At 39.9% G+C, this 18,987-nt stretch overlaps 1 protein-coding gene across 1 annotated transcript in view; it reads left to right on the plus strand.

Moving 5' to 3' along the window:
- Positions 1 to 18,987, plus strand: part of SGIP1 (SH3 domain GRB2 like endophilin interacting protein 1) — a 204,266-nt gene that overhangs the window by 90,666 nt on the left and 94,613 nt on the right. Inside the window, exons 3-5 of the mRNA XM_023754681.1 lie at positions 6,095 to 6,158; positions 12,565 to 12,589; positions 15,494 to 15,565. Coding sequence (XP_023610449.1) covers positions 6,095 to 6,158; positions 12,565 to 12,589; positions 15,494 to 15,565 — 161 coding nt within the window. The remainder of the gene's footprint in view (positions 1 to 6,094; positions 6,159 to 12,564; positions 12,590 to 15,493; positions 15,566 to 18,987) is intronic.

An 18,987-nucleotide genomic window follows, 5' to 3' on the forward strand; every position in this document is an offset into this window, starting at 1 on the left:
GTGTTTTTGGGCTAAATTGAGCTTTTCAATGTGCCATTGTGCACATTCTTCACCTAAAAATGTGGTGGGGTCACAGCTCATCCCTCTCCCTGGGTCCCTGGCCTAATGCCTGGGCATTCAGGTAGCTCCATCCTGTGCAGTTGGAGTCCTTTTCCTTCTTTAATAATTCTGTATACACAATGAATATTAAACAAAAACTGAACATCAATGGAATTTAGATTGCAAACATCAGGAAAATTCATTCATTTTTGTTTTAATTATTATACAAACTTTGCATGGCTTTTTAAAAATGTGTTAAATAAACACTGATGGTGTGTTCACTATGTACCAGGCATTGCCCTGGGCGTTGGGGGACTACCAGAACCCTCATGAATACTCTGTAAGAAGTAGCTGAGCTTGCCTCCAAATCTTGCTCTTATCACTTGTTTGTTTAGTGATCTTGGAAGAGGAACTTAATCACTTTGAGTCTGTTTCTTAATCCACAAAATAGAGGGTTCGTAATACCTTCCATGCTTGTTGAAAGAGTTAGTGTGTGTAAAACGCTTAGCATAGTGCCTGGCACATATAAGGTACTCAATGAACAAGCACTGACTTCTCCTTACTCTTAGTAATTACAGAGAGAGAAACTGAGGCTGTTCCTCCAAGCCTCATATCCTGTGAGGACATGAATTTTATATAGAAAGTAACATAGTACCTCTTGGATTCTCTATACATTTTGCTGCAAATGACAACCAGCAAAAGGTCAAATTGGGACGTGATCCAGATCTTTAGATTACAAAGAAGGCCTGGATTCCTCTCCCTTCCAGGTGTCACCTGATTGTATTTCTTTCTCACTCCCTTCCATCTTTCCATCTTTTCCTCCTAAACTATTCTCTCTCTCTCTCTCCGTGTGTGTGTGTGTGTGTGTGTGTGTGTGTGTGAAAATACACATAACATAAAATTTCCCATTTGGGCATTTTAAATTGTGCAGTTCGGTGGTATTTAGTTCATTCTCAATGTTGTGCAACCATCACCACAATCTAGTTCGGGAACTTTGTATCACTCCCTGGGTCCCCCTCCATCTGCCCTTGGCAACCTCTAATCTGCTTTCTGTATTAATGAAACATCCTACTTTGGAAATTTTATATAAGTAAAATCATACTATATATGATTTTTTATATCTGGCTTCTTTCAGTTAGCACTAGTATGTATAATAAATGGAGCCTTGAGGCATTTGAAGAAATCTAATGTCGATTTATAAAAGCCTGACTCTGAGAAAAAGTACTGCATATTCATAAACTCATGAGATAGTACTGGGCCTCACCTACAGATTCACAGTTCATCTACATACAGATGGCAAATGAAACCATGTGAGTGGATGGACTTGCCTCAGGTAGAGGATATAGAGGCAGCTAGGACAAAGTCTGGAAGAACTTCAACATTTGAGGGAGCAGTGGTAGAAGAGGAGCCTTCAGTTTCCTCCCTGGAGATGATGATAATAAAATCTAACTTAGTCAAACCATTAGGGCCATCACTTGGGATGAAAACACCTTCTATTTTTTCACAAGGTTTGTAAGAGAATTAAAAAAGACAATATATGCAAAGCAACTGGTTCCTGGCCAATAGTCAGGACCTCAGTAATGGTAGCTAGCAGTGTTACAATAATGAAATTTTTTTTGTACTGTCCATGTGTCGCATCTCTGTTGTCAGTTGCTACATTTGTTGCTTTATTTCATTATCTTATTAGAGGCCCAGTGCATGAAAATTCATGCACTGGAGGGGGCGGTCCCTCAGCCCGGCCTGCCCCCTCTCACAGTTCGGGAGCCCTCAGGGGAGGGAGGCGACCCGGCGATCAAGGGAAGGCGACGCCCCATCACACCTCTGCTGCTGCCACTGCCGGCAGCACAAGCCTCAGCCGGCCCTGGTTACCTGAGCCTTGTGTGGCCCTGGGTAGGTGGGAAGCCACTATCCAAGGCTTGCCTGTGCCTCGGGCCAGCCCTGGGCAGCTGGGGGGCTGAGGGGACTGTGGGACTCCAGAGGCAGGTGTGCGGCAAGGCTGGGGGGACTTGGGCACTGCCATCTTGTGGCTGTGGGCACCACCATATTTGGGGGTGTGGCAGTCAATTAGCATATTCCCTCCTTATTGGCTGTGGGCACCACCATCTTTGAGGGTGGGACAGTCAATTAGCATATTCCCTCCTTATTGGCTGTGGGCACCACCATCTTTGAGGGTGGGACAGTCAGTTAGCATATTCCCTCCTCATTGGCTGTGGGCACCACCATCTTTGAGGGTGGGACAGTCAATTAGCATATTCCCTCCTTATTGGCTGTGGGCTCTGCCATCTTCGACGGAAGGGCAGTCAATTAGCATATTTCCTCCTTATTGGCTGTAGGTGCTGCCATCTTTGCGATGGTGTGAGTGTCAATTAGCATATTCCCTCTTTATTAGATAGGATGTCATATCCAGGACTGCCTATTTTGAAATAAGCATTCCTACCCTCTTAAAAATCAGTCTGTTTTTAATTGTGTTGTTGTTGTTCCCAGACTTGACTAGCTTCTCCCATAATCCCAAAGGAAGCTAAAAGAATCTAAATTAGGTGGAGAGAATCTAGAGGCCAGACTTCCTGTGTGGCTGATCTAAGAAAGCAGTTCTGGATGCACACTGGAAAATGTTCTCAGTTCCACAGCTTGGGAGAGAACCCTTCTTGTCCCCGATCATCAAAACAATAACATTTTTTTTAGAGCTCTCTGTTTTGATATATTGGCAAGGGAAAAGTCACTTCATTTCTCAAAAACACTATTTTTCCCTCCTATTTTGGTAAAGAATATATAGTTGACCAAAAAAATTCATGTCCCAGCCCAGAAAAAACTACACTGTAGAAAATTACTTTTAAATGTTCATGGAGTTCTGGGATCATAAATGAAGAATCATTAGACATAGTGTTTTGTTAAGCTCATCAGATTATCATATACTAGTGGCCCAGTGCACGAAATTCATTCAAGGGGCTCGGCCCTCGCAGCCCTGGCTGCCTCAGCCTTCGCAGCCCCAACCTCATCTGGAAAATTGTCCAGAAGGATCTCAGGAAGGACGTCCAGAAGGTCGTTTGGCTGTCTGGTCCAATTAGCATATTACATTTTTATTATTATAGATAGTGTCTAACACTTGTTATCCCTGTAAGGTCTTTGACCATCATTTTTTCAAAGAATTTCTTTGAAATTTTAAAATAAACTCTAAAAAAACATACCCACACCTTTCCATTCACTTTTTTTATTGTTTACACTTGCAACTGTCCCTATCCCCCCCACCCCCCCCCTTTGCCCACCTCCACCCAGCCTTTGCCCATCCCCTTCCCTCTGGCCTACTAACTTTTAACACAGTTGGTGCAATTGTTTCTTCCTGAATCTTCTCAAAGTGCTGCTAAGATATGAATGACTTTTACATTTTATAACTTTGTTTGCTTTATTCTTTCAGAGTTTTCTTCATACTTTCCTAAACTTCCTCAATCTTTTCCACTTTTTATGGGAGAAAAAGGTTTTAATGATTTTTTTTTTTTTAGTTCACCAGTTGGATTTGTTTTGATTTTCTGTACTGTCACATCTTTAGTGTATTCCTGTATATATTCCATGTATAGCTGTATCCTACATATGGGAAACATGACTTTCAATGAAACTAAAAATACAAATTTGCATAGCATTTTGTGAACATGTGCAAATTCTTTTATCCTTTAGTATTATTGGCTGATTTGTTATAGGCTTGAGAGATCAAAATCCAAAAGGAATGTAACTTGTATTCAACTCCACAATTAGAAATGATCCTGGGAATGGACTCTGTCTTCTGAATCCCGATCCAGTGTACTTTTCACTGGAAAATGGACAACTCGTGACATTCATAACCTAGTTCATATTGGCTATTGTCCAGATTGGTGGTCAAAAACAGGACAGTCTATGAAAAACTACTGTTGCCTGTTTTGTTACTAATTTAATACAAGAATTACGGGAATTTGCATGTATTTTCTGATCTATTTGGTAGGGCATGCTATTTCTTAATCATGTTAAAGTTCTAGAAAATAAAACGTAATATAATAATAGCATTTGTTTTATGGTCCTATAAAAACCAGTAGTGATTAGTTTATATATATAAAATGAATATAACATTCATTATTAACCCAAAGCTAAATTAGAAGCATGGAGGAACCAATTAAGAGACTCAGAAGCCCAAGGAAAATTAAAGGAGGAAATGATGATTGTAACTGATATTTTGTCTCTATAAGGAGGTAAGGCAGAGGTGAGAAGGAAGAAAGTTTTTAACAAAGTTAAAAATGAACGGAGCCAAAGTGTCCTAAATATTGTAGGTGACTAGCTTTTTAAATGTCAATAACTTTGTTTTCCTAAAATTTCTCCTGTGGAGAGAAAGGAAGAATACGTTTATGTGGGACGTATTTTTTTAAACAAACATTGACATTTTAAAGACCTAAATGTTTTATATGAAATAACTATGAAAATGCAAAATTAGACTGAACAGATGCACTTTGGAGATTAAATTTGAGTAGTACCCTAAAAGCCAAATAATGAGTGACTCAGATAATGTGAGAAATTTGGGCTGACTCACATGTTTTGGAAGAAGGTGTCATCAAATCACTGAGTCTGTCATGATTTTCCCTTTGTTCCACCTGATAGTGCCAAACAAACCCTGAAGTCAGTGACTTTCCACTCCAATTTGTCAAGAAGACTTTCCAAACCACCGGAAAAATACCTAAGGTTTTGAATATGTAGGCATTTCGCATGTTTGAATAACACTCACTAACATGAGAAACACAAGTCACACATGTAACTGTGGAACATATAGGAAATGTGAATCTCAAGCAAAGCCTTGACAGGGTAAGAATGGAGAAACGAAGACTGGGCTTTGTCCAGGATGGCAGAAAGGAGTCTCCTTATCTCTACCCTACCTGCGTGATGCTTCCTGGGAGATATTTTAAGTCAACAAATATTATCTGGTACTTGCACTTGGTATAAGGGACATACAAATGTAGGAACCTTGGCCTCTGACATAGAAAGACCGACAGCCTAGCAGGGTAACAGACACAGGAACTAGTAAGTGAAACAGGTTGATACAAGAGCAACATTTGGGAGAAGCACAGGATAGTCAGTTTCTTACACCACCAGGACTGAGATAGCCTCGCTGAGATGACATTGGCTAGGATGTAAAGGATGAATTAACATTCTAAATATCAACAAAATAGGAAAGGCATTTTAGCCAGAGGTAAGGACCACATAAGGAAGCAACAGATACTGGACTACAGATGTTGGGGTATATTCTAAGAATGGCTAACAATCCAGTCTAGCCACAGAATTGAAGAAATAGAAAAAGGTGAGATGGGAATATGGGAAACAAAGATGTATCAGGCCAGTGTAGCTCTCCTGGTATGTTTTTTTCCATATTCTGTGTCTTGGAATTATCCAAGTCTCAAGAATATATCTAACCGGGAAATTGCTATTCTTCTAAATCTGTAACTTGGTTTTTTGGTGGGGCCAATTTGAGTATGAATAACAATATTCTAAGAAAAGCTTGCAATACCATGCCCTGATCTCCTTTTCATTCTTTTACATTCTTCTGTTTCTTATGGTGCTAAGAACTTACAGCGCTGAATCTTTGCTAGACATCTGTTGGAAAATATAATAGTGGCCCTGCATAGCTCAGTGATTGAGCATCGACCTATGAACCAGGAGGTCACAGTCCAATTCCCTGTCAGGGCACATGCCTAGGTTGTGGACTCAATCCCCTGTGTGGGGTGTGCAGGAGGCAGCCGATCGATGATTCTCTCTCATCATTGATGTTTCTATCTCTCTCTCCCTCTCCCTTCCTCTCTAAAATCAATAAAAATATTATATATATATTTATATATATATATATATATACACACATATATATAATAGTGAATTATATGCACATACACACATATATATATACACCCGATTGAAGAAACTTTCCCTGCTTTTTGAACATTCAAATTTAAGGGATGTGTTGCAACTTTTAAATTATGTTTATATGAATGTTGCCAGGAACATTCAAATAAAAAATAGATTGCTTTGACCCTTTGTTGTTTTCCCACAGGATTGAAAAAACGTACAAGGAAGGCCTTTGGGATACGGAAGAAAGAAAAGGACACTGATTCTACGTAAGTCTTTTAAAAGTTTGCCTCCTCAAAGAGATGTTGTTGTCATTGTCGCTTAGAGGACATAGAGTCTTCTTGGATATTGTGTACTATTCTGTTTCTGGGTAAATTGTAACTGTTAGGCATAAATGGTTCTTAGATTTACTCTACAAAGATAAAGACTTTTCATCATGTGTTCAGTTTTTCATCACATGTTATTATTTTATAACTTGATAACCACGCTTCCCAGAAATCTGGGAGGCAGGAAGTGTTACTGTTACTTCTGTGGGGACTAAGAGTATTTATTACCACCTCTAGGTTTGCTCTGAGTGAAATGAAGAAGCAAAAACACCTGTTTAGGTAGATTAGGCCTAGCCAGAAACAAAAATTTGTTCAGATAACATTCCAAAGCTTTTACTTGATGCCAAGATTTTGTACAAGCAAAACTGTAAATCAACCAACAGAATTCACAGGATAGGCTATTTGGCTGTAAATAAGAAGCCAGTGCCAGAAATAACCCTGTGGATACTTTCACATGTTTAAATGATCACACCCAAGATCATCAATTGCCCACAGACTCTAATAAACCCATCTTGAAAATGTCCAATGATGTAACAATTCTATTCCATTTATTTGACCATCTTGAATAGTCCTGTAGAGTATTTAGCTCGGACACAAAAATCTCAGGTGCCGCTTAGAGGCAGGCATGTAACTTACACATGGAAAATAAGAAGGCCTGGAACTCAGGATTCCAGCCAAGACCGGTGTAATGACTGCACCATTACTCCCCTGCAGCTGGTTGTGGCCATGTAAAACTGAAGACCTTGTGTGGTCTGCATAAATCAGAATAATGAGCCCATTAAACCCATCATTTGGCTGGAATCCATGAAAGAAAGTTAGAAAATGTGAAAACCAATAGTTACTTGGGCACAGGTAAAAATGGAGAAGGTTACATTTACTTATCACCTTTAGCTTTTCTTCCTTTATATTTTTTATCGTGCATACATTTTATCACAGGCTGCTTAGCATTGCCTGTGTCCTTGTCCTCCAAGATTTTATAATTCACTAGAGGCTCGATGCATGAAAATTCATGCAAGAGTAGGCCTTCCTCCCCCCGGCTGCTGGCACCGGCTTCCCTTCGGCACCTGGGACCCAGGTTTCCCTCTGGCCGCCAGCAGGCACCCCGGACCCAGGCTTCCCTCCTCCAGCCACCAGCAGGCACCCGGGACCAGGGCTGCTTTCCTCAAGCTCCAGCTTTGTCTGGAAGGATGTCCGGTCTGATTAGCATATTACCCTTTTATTATTATAGATGGGATAAAATATCTAGCACACAAACTGAAGTAGCTTTCATATAACAAAATGAAATAACATTTGAAATGACTAGTTTGGGACCTATTACTTAGTAAATGCTCAATAAATGGCAGCAACACTACTCATTATTACTAATACAAATTAATATGTGGTAAGTTCCTTATGAGCAAATAAAAATGAAGTTCATGGGAGTTTGAGGGTAGAAAAGCTCACATTTGGACAGATGATCACTGAAGCTTCAGGGAGGGAAGAACTTCGAGTTTGACCTTCAAGTTGAGGACAGGCATTTCATGCTAAAGGAACAACAGCCAAAGCAGCGAGGTGGAAAAGTCAACTGGTATTCAGGACAAGACAAATAAGGCAGTTGGCCTACCATTCTTACCAGGTAAGAATGATCATTGGAGGCAAATCTGGAAAGGACATCAGGACCAGATAGTAAGTGCCAGGCTGTGTCACTTGGGCTTCCTTCTCTAGGCAGTGGGTAACCTTGAAGCCAGAGAATATAAAGGCTTAGGGGAAAATAAAAGCTATTTTTTAATATAGATAGCAAATATTAAGTCACCTGTTCTTACATTTTCTTTGTGCTTTTTCTTTTGGTAAATAATTATTTCATGAAAATTACCTTTACTCTAGTCTTGTTCTATATTAGGGGTAGGGAACCTTTTTTTCTGCCAAGGGTCATTTGGATATGTATAACATCATTTGCTTAATATAATTCACTTAATATAAATTTTTGTTGCTATGAAAAAAGTTCCCAGGTTTATTGATTTTTTAATCCCGCCTGCAGTTGCCTTGGCAGGGCCAGACAAAATGATTCTGTGGGCCTTATAGGCCCGAGCACCAGACATTCCTCACCCCTGTTCAAAATGATTGAATTAGGAATATTTTTTTATTGATTACGGTATTACATATGTGTCCTTATCCCCCTATAACCCCCTCTTCCCCCCCCCCCGCCACCTTCTATTCATGCCCTCACCCCCCTGGTGTCTGTGTCCACTGGTTATGCTTATATGCATGCATACAAGTCCTTTGGTTGATCTCCTCAGGAATATTTTTTGAGGACTACATAATTACTATTATTTCTTAAGAAACTGCCCCTTTTGCCCTGTCTGGTTTGGCTCAATGGATGGAGCATCGGCCTGTGGACTGAGGGGTCCCAGGTTCGATTCCCGCCAAGGGCACATGCCTGGGTTTCGGGTTTGATCCCCAGTGGGGGGCGTGCAGGAGGCGGCCAATAGATGATTCTCTCTCATCGTTGATGTTTCTATCTCTCTCTCCCTTGCCCATCCTCTCTAAAATCAATAAAATATATTAAAAAAAAAAAAAAGAAACTGCCCCTTTCTAAACAACCTCCAAAACAGATGATGGTTCTGTCACTGGAGCCTGCAGACCTGGGCTCTGCTTCCAGCGTTGCCAGCATTCCCGCAGCCTTGGGAATATGCTTTTCCTTTCCTTGGCCTCAGTTTACACTAGATGGAATCTAAGTTCCCAGAAGAGCCAGACACTGTACCAGTCAGCCTGTCAGCAACATCTCTTGTCACCTATAATGTGCCATTGGGTATGTGGGGCATCGTTAGACACACACATCTCAGGAGACCATCATTAGCAGAAATCAAATCTATTTTTCTTTGAAGACAGTGTCTGCAACTGACTGCACATAATCTCTGGTTTGTGAAGAAAATTAAAAAGGAAAAATTTCCCTCAAAAGGGAAAAGAGATCAAACAACCTCCCCAGAGCAGGCAGAGCTAATTTGCATTCGAACATGCTCTGCTCTTCCATCACCATTTCTAAAGGTATGAAAGTAAGGAATTTTTCCTCATGGCTTTGATAGGTGCCCAATATCTATCTGAGGTACTTTGATGAGACATGTGCCTGTAGAATCCCAAGCATGTCTCCTTAACTTATCACTGGAGCACCCCAAAATACTTATGTGATAGCAAATTAGCCATAAATTGGTCCCAGTGGCAGTGATGGTCAAAAGATCAACAGTTTAGTGTCAGCCTTTGCTTTTTATGAACCCCTGTCTCTAATCGGGTCATACATCATTCTCACAAAAGGTTGGCCAAATGCTCTGGGAATTTGCTGTCCCTTCAGCTATAGGTAATGCTTATGTTAATCTGCTATAATTGAAACTTTGTTGATGCCAACTGTTTTCACAGCTGTTGCAGTTCCCTCAGGGTGTACCACCAGCCCCAACTTCAGCTGATTGAACCTCCTTAGTTAGAGTGGGGTTAGGACCAGAGCTTCCTGATTTAATCATCATTACAGTGCCTGGTAGAGAGAGGAAAGGAAAGAGCCTGTGTTAAGTGACCAGCCCTGTGCAGGCTCTGTTATATGCATTGATATCCCTTTTAATCCTCACAGTAATTCAGTAAGGTTAGAAGTCATATCTCAATTTTAGAGATGAGAAATCAGTGCCAAAAGGGATTAAGTTGCTGAATGTTACCCAGAAAACAAGACTTGAAACTAGTATTCTTGTCCAGAATCAAGCACCTGGGCTTTTATCACCCAGAAGAAAAAGAACAGATGGGCAAAATTATAATCAATATCAATAGAAGGGTATCAGAAAAAAGGCAGTGGTAACTGGCACTTTTTAAACCAGAGGCAAAGGGTCCATGGTAGATGATTAGTTTTAAAATAGAAGTCAGTAAATGGGTCTGCTATTAAATTTTTTAAAAATCACTTAAAAATAAAATATGAAATTTCCTAAGAAGGGTTAGGAAGTGAATTGAGAACTTCAAGTGTCTGAGGCTGCTAAAATCTCTCTACTCCCCATCCAAGGTCATATTATATAGTAAGTGTATTCTAGATGACATTCAATGAGAATTTACTATGTTCTGGGCACTATTTTGGGCTCTTCACTTCTATAAACTCATGGAATCCTCTAATTGTCCTGTGGGGTATATCTGTATGCTATTATCATGGCCATTTTGTAGATGAGGAAACTGCGATACAAAGGGATGAAGTGACTTGCCCAAGATTATGCAGGAAATTTAGGTTGAATGAACCCAAGCATCTGGCCCTAGAGCCAGTGCTCTTAACCACCATGCTTACTGTCACTACCCTAGGAAGCACCAGCCCCATTTCCATCAACGATAAGACCAAAGGATCAGAAGAGGACACCAATGCTGCTATATACAATTACAATTTTTCTGATTAAAATTTCTGAACTGCCATCCCTATAGCTGCAATATGCAGGAGATCAAGTGGCTTCTTTAAGATGCTCTATAGAATACTCTTGTATCTGGACCAATAATGGGCAGCACTACAGCCAGACCTATCGCCAGAGATTGTTTTCTCTATATCTATTACTTGCTGCCCTCAAAGACATCCCCACAAGGATCAGTGCCTGTGGATATATCCTATGCAAAAGTTGATACAATCACCTCTTTATCAATTCCTTTAGCAGAAGCTAAAATTCTAGTAAGAAATGCTCTTTTTTACTTTTATTTTTTGCAGTAGATAGTTCTAAAAAGAAAAGTTGGTTTTGATGAGTGTGAGTTGGTAGTTTTTTTCTGTACTTTCCTGTGCACCTGAGCTGATTGTGGCCATGATAGCTCACTGGATTTACTTGCCTGTCTTATTCTTTCTGTGATGAGTATGGCTTCATGTTTTTATCCCCAGATCCCAGCCTAGTGCCTGGCCAATTATAAGCACTCACTGTTTGTTCAATGAATTATAAGTTTAATGAGCTAAGACTCTTCCTGTCCTAATTTAGAAGAAATTTCTTTAAACCAACTAATTCCCATAGCCAGGGAATGTCCAAGGACCCTAAGATTTCTGTCAACTCCCATGGTCTTGCACTATCAGCTTCTAGCCCCTGTATCCACATGGGCACAGAACTGGTTATGAAAAACGATGAACCCCCATCAAGTGTTTTGCAATCCAAGTAAAAATATTCTGCTAATTTAGGAGGAGATGTTGGTGGAGAAGGGGAGTCTCATCTTGGAGCCCAGGAGATGTCCCACTGACTCTCTGCATTTCTCTCTCTGCCCCACCCTATGAAGCAATAAATAATTTCATCACCTTGTCCCACCTCCTAAAGAACAGTTCCAACCACACCAAACTCCTCAAGATTTCGCAGTCCACCTCAAGTACTTAAGGTTTTCTTCCAAATAATGCAGGTCCCCATCTAGGCATAATTTGGTCTCTGTGTTTTAAAGGGTAACTTTTTTAAACTCCTTGCAGAGTGAATTAAAAGAGGAAAAGATACGGTGACCACCCTCTTGCTTCTTCCTTCCTCTGGCTCCTCCAGTTCAGTTTTTCAAAATAACGATATTATTTTGCACAACCATTTGCACTTCCTCTATTGCTACAAAGTCTAATGTGGCTGCATGTGGACAGTCTTGTGTTCCTAGTGAAGAGACATTATGTAAGAGGAAAAAATTATAGCCCACATTTTTTAATACTCGCTATGTATCAGGGACTGTTATAAATTCTTTATATACATTATTTGATCTAAGCTGGCTTACAGAGGTTACAGAACTAACAAGTGGTGGAGTCTGGACACTCAGAGTCATCCTATTCTACAGCCCTTACTCCTGGGCACTGTGGCACACACAGTGCCACCATGGTGAACTCCCCTGAGTCATCAGAGTGAGCCCTGAGGAAACATTGCCCTCCCTTTCCTGCTTTCCTATAATCAGTGGAGCAATAAATAGAGAAATATGGAAGAAAATACAGATTCTCAAAGTAAGTTGAACAATACCATAGTAGTTTCTTCTTATGGGGGGAATTTAAGACCACTCCCATGGAGAAGATGAGAGAGAACCAACCAGTTGGTTTACATTCCCAGTGCTAGTTTTAAATGGAGCCATAGACTGGGACAGACACTTAATGAGCTCGCCTCTTCAAAGGGGACCAAAACTGCTGCAGCAACTTGGTGCCTTTTGGACTTCAGCTTTTAATGAGAATCTCGCTCCCACATACACATACACACTCCTCACACTCAAATACCACTGGACCAATTTGTTTTGATTTAGTTTGCATTAGATGGATTTACTGGGGTGAGAACAGGGGAGAGGGGGAGAGAGGCGGTTAATGTTTCTTGTTATACTTTAGTCTATGTAGCAAGAATGATTCATTTTCCTAATAGCTACAAATTTCTTTTTGTTACAGAGGTTCACCCGATAGAGATGGAATTGTAAGTATTTAAATGATCATTTTTAGTAGGTTTGCACTTCAATATATGCTATGTTTAAATTTCTTAAAGCCCCATTGCTTTTTTTTTTTGTTTTCTATAGGGAAAAAGTAGCTTAAATGGCTTTTCAGACCTCTCACTGTTATAGTATTCTGTAGGAATTGCATGGGACATACATGCAGTCTTGGTCAAGTTAAACTTATTTATTGTATTCACCTAAAACCCTGCCCAGATTAGGCAAGCAAACTAGGCATCAGTATGGTGGGTCACAAACCAGACAGTTCCTGCAGGGGCTGCTACCATCAACTGTTATTTCATGTCCAACTTAATGATATAAAAGCTCGTTATGTGAGAATGTTTTTCTCTAACAGAGGCCACGAAGTCATATTGGAGCTGAGCTCCAATAAAATTGAAAGAAACTTTCCCCCTTTTGTAGTTGAGCTGCAGATACATTTTCTATATTAAATTCACAAGTAGGGAATGGTCTCGAAACCACTTATGCCTGAATTTACAGCCTGAAGGAGGAAAATGCATCCACTGGGTTTAGATTTAACAGTAACTCTGACTCCTTGCTGGTCACCAGATTTCTTGATTTTTAAAGAAGTCTGTGGTGCCTTGGCTTGGATTTATCTGAGTTGTGCTTATGGGAGTCTGCACCCACTTCTAAAATGATTTCTTTCAAATCTAAATCAGATGCCTATTCATAAGGTTCAAAAGAACAGCTGTTACTGGCGGAGGGGGGGGGGATTGACTCACATTAGGCTCATTGGGCTGGAGTGGGAACGAAAATAAACCTGGTGGTTAAAAAAAATTTTTTTGAAAAATCACCCTTTATAATAATATACCTACATTGGGGTGTTAATCGCAGCTATAGCACGAGTTTTTCGCCCACATTTGACTCAGGGTTCTTAGCTTTGGGGTGCCTTTTGCATTCATGTAGTTCTTGCCATGAAATGTTAAGAGAATAGACTAAAATTTACCAGACATTGGGTAACACTATAATCAAGGCTCTATTCAGCAGGGGAAAAAAAAGACCCAGAAGACTCAACTTCTCCTCACCTCTTGCTTCTGGCTCAGAGCCCTCTCGTTAACTCTCTCGCAGGTACTCTCTCTCTCTCTCTCTCTGCTACTGTGTCTTCTCTTTGCTGCTGTCTGGGTCCCCTCCCTGGGTTCTCTTGTCCCCTCCGTTCTGGCCCCTGCAAGCTCCGTTAGCTGTTCTCTGCTTTCTCTCCCTACTGCTCCAGGCTGGATTGCTGTTTCTTGCTTCTTTCCCTCTGCCACCCTCAGTCTTGTCCTTTTTCCTTTTTCTAAAGTCCCTCCCAGCCACCAGCTCATTGTCTGTGAGGCCCCATGGCTACCTCAGTGTTCTCTGCTCTTCCAGGGACCACCAGTTTAAATCTCTGGTGGACTATGCACCCAGGTGCCTGGTACGGCACTGGCATGGTGTGGGCAACTATGAGTCCAGGCTGCATTAATGAGCCTGGCCGTGATTCTGTGGACTTGTCCACTCCAGCTCAGGGCTTTGTACTGGAGTTCCCTGAGTGCTCCTGTACCACCATATTCCAAGTCATATAAAGTTACTTATTAGTACCTGTGCCCTCTTTGTTTCTTCATTGGAAATACCGTAAGTCTCCCTGATTATTAGGAAAGGGGAATTATTTAATTTCGATTTCTTAGGAAATAATGCAGACCCACTTGAAAAAGACTACATTCTAAATAAATACATGTTCTCTGAAACAGGATGCGCAGCTTCCTAGGTTGTACAAGCTGCTAGTTGTACTATTTGGAAACGTTACCCAAGTTTCCCCACTAACTGTGGTCACCGAATTTGAAAACTTATCATACCAGGGCCCTAGGGGTCCAAGTTTCTGTTTGCATCTGGTCCTTAGAGACCTCAACCTGATTTTCTTTCAAATTCAGATTGATTAAGACCTTGCATCTGTGGACCTAGTCCACTTTTACGTGGCTGAGTTAGCTTCCAAATTATTGTCTCTGGGTGTCTGAAGTGGAAATTTATGGTTTCACTGGTGTAGTTATATAAACTATAGGTGATGGTGCATGCTTATAAATGGCTTGTCAACGCAGCGCTACACAATAGGCTTAATGTATTTGAGCTTATTTCAGTTCCTCAAAATCCGGTGAAGCCCATCTCTGGTGACAATGCTTTTGCAGTTTAATATACAGAGGCTTTGTGGCAAGGTTCCATGTAGGAAGGTGGGCTCGTCTTGCTCCCCACGTGGCCGAATGTACCTGTCCCCTACAGAACTGTTTGTCCTGGTGTCTGAGATTTCCGGCAGCTGTGTGTTACAATGCATTCTAACCCAGAGACAAACTCTAACCATGCAGGCTACACTTTAACTTTTTCCTAAACAGTGCAGATTTCCACCTACACATGGCCTGAGGGCATCGTCTCTGCTCATCCCGAGCAGGTGTACAGGAAAGGCCCCGATTTGGAGCTGTCAACTGTGTGTGCTATATGTATTGATGACCCTCAGGAAGGCTTAGGTCCAGGGTAAAGTATAATGGAGCTAAATTTTCATCCTTTGATTAGCAATACATCCATTTCTGTTCAGTCTTAGTGTGTCCTGGTGTCTGTTCTCTGCCTGTAAACTAAGTGCTGGCTGAATGAGGACTAGATCCACACAGTCTCTCCTGCCTGGGATGTTTCTTCCTCTTCTCTCTTCTCCCGACCTAGCTACACTGGCCTGCTGAATAGAGCCTCATTATGGGCCCCAAAGTCCGCTCTTCGTTTAAGGAACCCTGCCAAGATTGGTAGGCCCTACAATTTGGCCTAGAAATTGTTTCTTCTATGGTATGTTTGCTGACTCCATGTGATTCTTTATATGTGTCTTAAAGAACAAACAGATCCTTTAACAACTTTTTCTACATGAAAACAATCAATTCCAGCAGCCCAGCCCACATGAACCACCCTACAATAACAAAGCAGAGTGTGCGCGTGAAGGAGGAAAAAAAGTTTCGGTAAGGAAACAGATTTTAGTTTAAAATTTCCAAGGGTTTGTAGAAACAGTAAGTAAAATCCCAACCTGAAACTTGAAAAAAAGAGTAGCATTTATTTACTCCAATTAAGAAGAGTCTTTTTTAGTTATTTCCAAATTATTTTTTGAAAACGTGGAGCCAACGTTTAAATCAACCATGTAGACTCTATATGCTGATGTCTGAATATACTTTTAAAGAGTGAACAGGCATCCCTGGCTGGTGTGGCTCAGTTGGTCGAGCATGGTCCTGTGCACCAAAAGGTTGCCAGTTCCCTTCCTGGTCAGGGCACATGCACAGCTTTCGGGCTTGTTCCCTGGTCGGGATGCATATGGGAGGCAGCTGATCCATGTTTCTCTATCTCCTTCTCCCTTTCTCTCTCTCTCAAAATCAATATAAGCATATTTTTTTAAAAGAGTGACAAGGCAAAAAAATGTGTTTCCTTTATCTGAGACAAAGGAAAGGTATTCAGATTTTAAAAAGAATTTATTTATAAGAAATCTTTGGCTCCAATATAAGCATGGTATACAAACTGAGTAATCATTTTTTAGGAAAAGCGTTATCTCAGTAACATTAGGAATTTGGCAGGACCGTGGCTTGTGGGAACACTGTCCTTGACCAAAGGATGTTGACTCAGGGATGCTGATCTTGGCCTAGGTGAGGGAACAACTATAGCAGTGTTCAATATGGTAGCCTATTTACAGTTCAGTTTCTCAATCACGCTGCCACATTTCCAGTATTCCAGAGCCACTTATGGCTGGTGGCTATGATATTGGACAGCACACATCTAGAACCTTTCCATCTTCATGGACAGTTCTATTGGACAGTGCTATCCCACAGGATTATTTGCAAAATGAGTCAAGTCCATCTCAGTGGCAAAAAGATAATATTTAGGCAGTACAACCTGTGTCTTTAACATTTCTCACCTGACGACTTCTATGTGGCCATGAGCTGACCTAGGAAAACAGGAGCACTCTTGGTGGAAACTGAGAACTTTGATAAATGTATAACTAAACACAATTGTTGCCACATTTATTGATTTAGCCCATCATATTATCTGAGAACAGATAATAAGCCTGACCAAAGTAAAATGCCTATTAAGATAAGAGTAACATTGATACGAGCCTCAATTATCTTTCAATAACATTTATATACTCACGTAATAAAAGTTACTTATGCAAAGTGTAGAAGTTTGGAAAACACACAAAAGAAAAAAGTAAAATAATGTATAACTCCAACTCGAAGGAAAAAACGACTCTTTATATAATGCTGAGTAGCCATTGTTGCTTGTACTATTAAGCCTAGTTTTTAAATATTTCCCCACTTATCTTCTTGCTTGCTTCTACAACGTTTTCCAAATGAAAATCAATAGAGCCATTACCTTCACTTATTATCACTATGAGCTGCACTTGCTTAAATGGTTAAACCAAGAGAATTGTTTCTTTCTTGGGGTTTACAAGAAGAATCTTTATCAGTAACTTGATAATTTCCATTTGTGAAACCAAATATATTTGTAAGAATTCACTAGCATGAATGAGGCCAGATTCTTCTAATAAAGCGCTCGTTCTCTCTTTCTCTCTCTCTCTCTCTCTCTCTCTCTCTCTCTCTCTCTCTGTGTGTGTGTGTGTGTGTGTGTGTTGAATATCTTCGTTATGATGTTTTTGTTTATGTATAGTATTTGTGATTAAAATGTTCCTATTTTAAAAGAAAAAAAATTTATAAGTTTTGCTTTCTTCTCATCTCAGTCTTCCATTGGTTTCCATAGAAACTGGGATTGGTGATAGAAAAGCATTGGTAATAGAAATGAAATTATCATAGAGGCAAACTATAGAACTGAAAATTTTGAACTCAGTAATTTAACTAATCTCATCAGTTTTTAGATAACAATCATATGTATTGAAGAATTGTTTAATAACTAAAAGGTCTGTCAATGGTAGTATTATACTGATTACAAAATTCATGAGTTTAGTTCTTTTGGATCAACTTTGACCATTTTATTCCCATTATTATAAAAGTTAAGTTTGTATATCAAATTTATTATACGTGCTTTCTAAGAAGGATTTGGAGAATTTTGCAAAGAAGGCATATACAAACAGATTGGCAAAGTACGAATTAAAAAAGAAAGCAAACATAACAAAAAGAAAAGAGGAACAATGCCCATTCCCCATGGAAGAGATTTTTTTATTATTAGTTGGCTCATAATTTAATGAACCGTGTCTTCAGCAATAGCTTTATAGCTTATACAGGTGCAGAGTTGATGTGACAGGTTTTTAGAACGACCTTTGCTCAAAGTAGAATATCAGTAAAGCACTAATTCAATGAAGGCACTTATGTGGAAAAGTTAAAATGATGTAGTCTGAGTATATAATATTTTTTAGGAGCAGGAAAAAGGAAGAGGGGCACAGGGCCTGTGTTCTTGGGTTCTGGTCAGTGAAAACATTGGCATAGTTCTTGCATTTATAAATTCTAGTACAGTGGCAGTCCTAAGGAAGAGAGAGGACTTGAACATATTATCTATCCCTTATGCGTGTTCACCCTTACAAAGCTATTGTGGGTTCTTAGAGTTCCCAGGCAACATTCAGTACGTATTAATCAATGATGTTGGTTACCTCTAATTTGGTTTTCTAGTGGTCCTACGTGCAAACATGAAAAGCTTACTTCTCCTGCCTATTTGTCAAATTGAGTGTTAACTGTTCACATTGTGGTCCAACTCGCCTTCATTTGTGATTGCAGAATTAGAGGTTCTGTCTTCAAGCCTCACAAGTCACCGTTTATTTTGTGATGTTCTGAGATCTGCTTGTGCCCAGTGACATACCATTGCTCTATGTGCTAAATACCCGAATGCTGTTGAATGAACCCTCCATCACCAACTTGATTTGTGTTTTTGCCTTCTGCTCACAAAAAGTAGAGAATCCTAGTAATTTCTGTTTGGATAAGGCCACATTCTTGCTCAAGTGCTTGTGGCCATATATCATGGTTGTGCTAGGAGTCAAAATAGAACTTTCAAATAATCTAGAGAGAATAATGCTGATTTCCATTCATTTTGCAATGATGTGTGTTTCTGGAGGCATAGGACACATGGATGACAGAAAAGTCCATGATGAATCCTATTATTCTATTTTAGTAATTTGTTTTTTAAAGCCACTTGTAAAGAATATCAACACCATTTTTAATACCTAGGAGCTGAATTAACTAATTTGAAGCTGATTTCCTTTATAGTCTATCAAGGGGATGGTTAGGAAAAAAATAAGGTAACATTAGAAAAGCTAAAAAATTAGTTAACGACTTGGATGAATACTCTTTGGATATTGTTGGAACTGATTGTATAAGAGAGCAACATGGAAGTTAAAATGTTTCCATTTAAATATATATATATATATATATATATATATATATATATATATGTA

The sequence above is a fragment of the Myotis lucifugus genome, unplaced genomic scaffold, assembly GCF_000147115.1.
Source record: "Myotis lucifugus unplaced genomic scaffold, Myoluc2.0 scaffold_63, whole genome shotgun sequence".
Taxonomy (NCBI): domain Eukaryota; kingdom Metazoa; phylum Chordata; class Mammalia; order Chiroptera; family Vespertilionidae; genus Myotis; species Myotis lucifugus.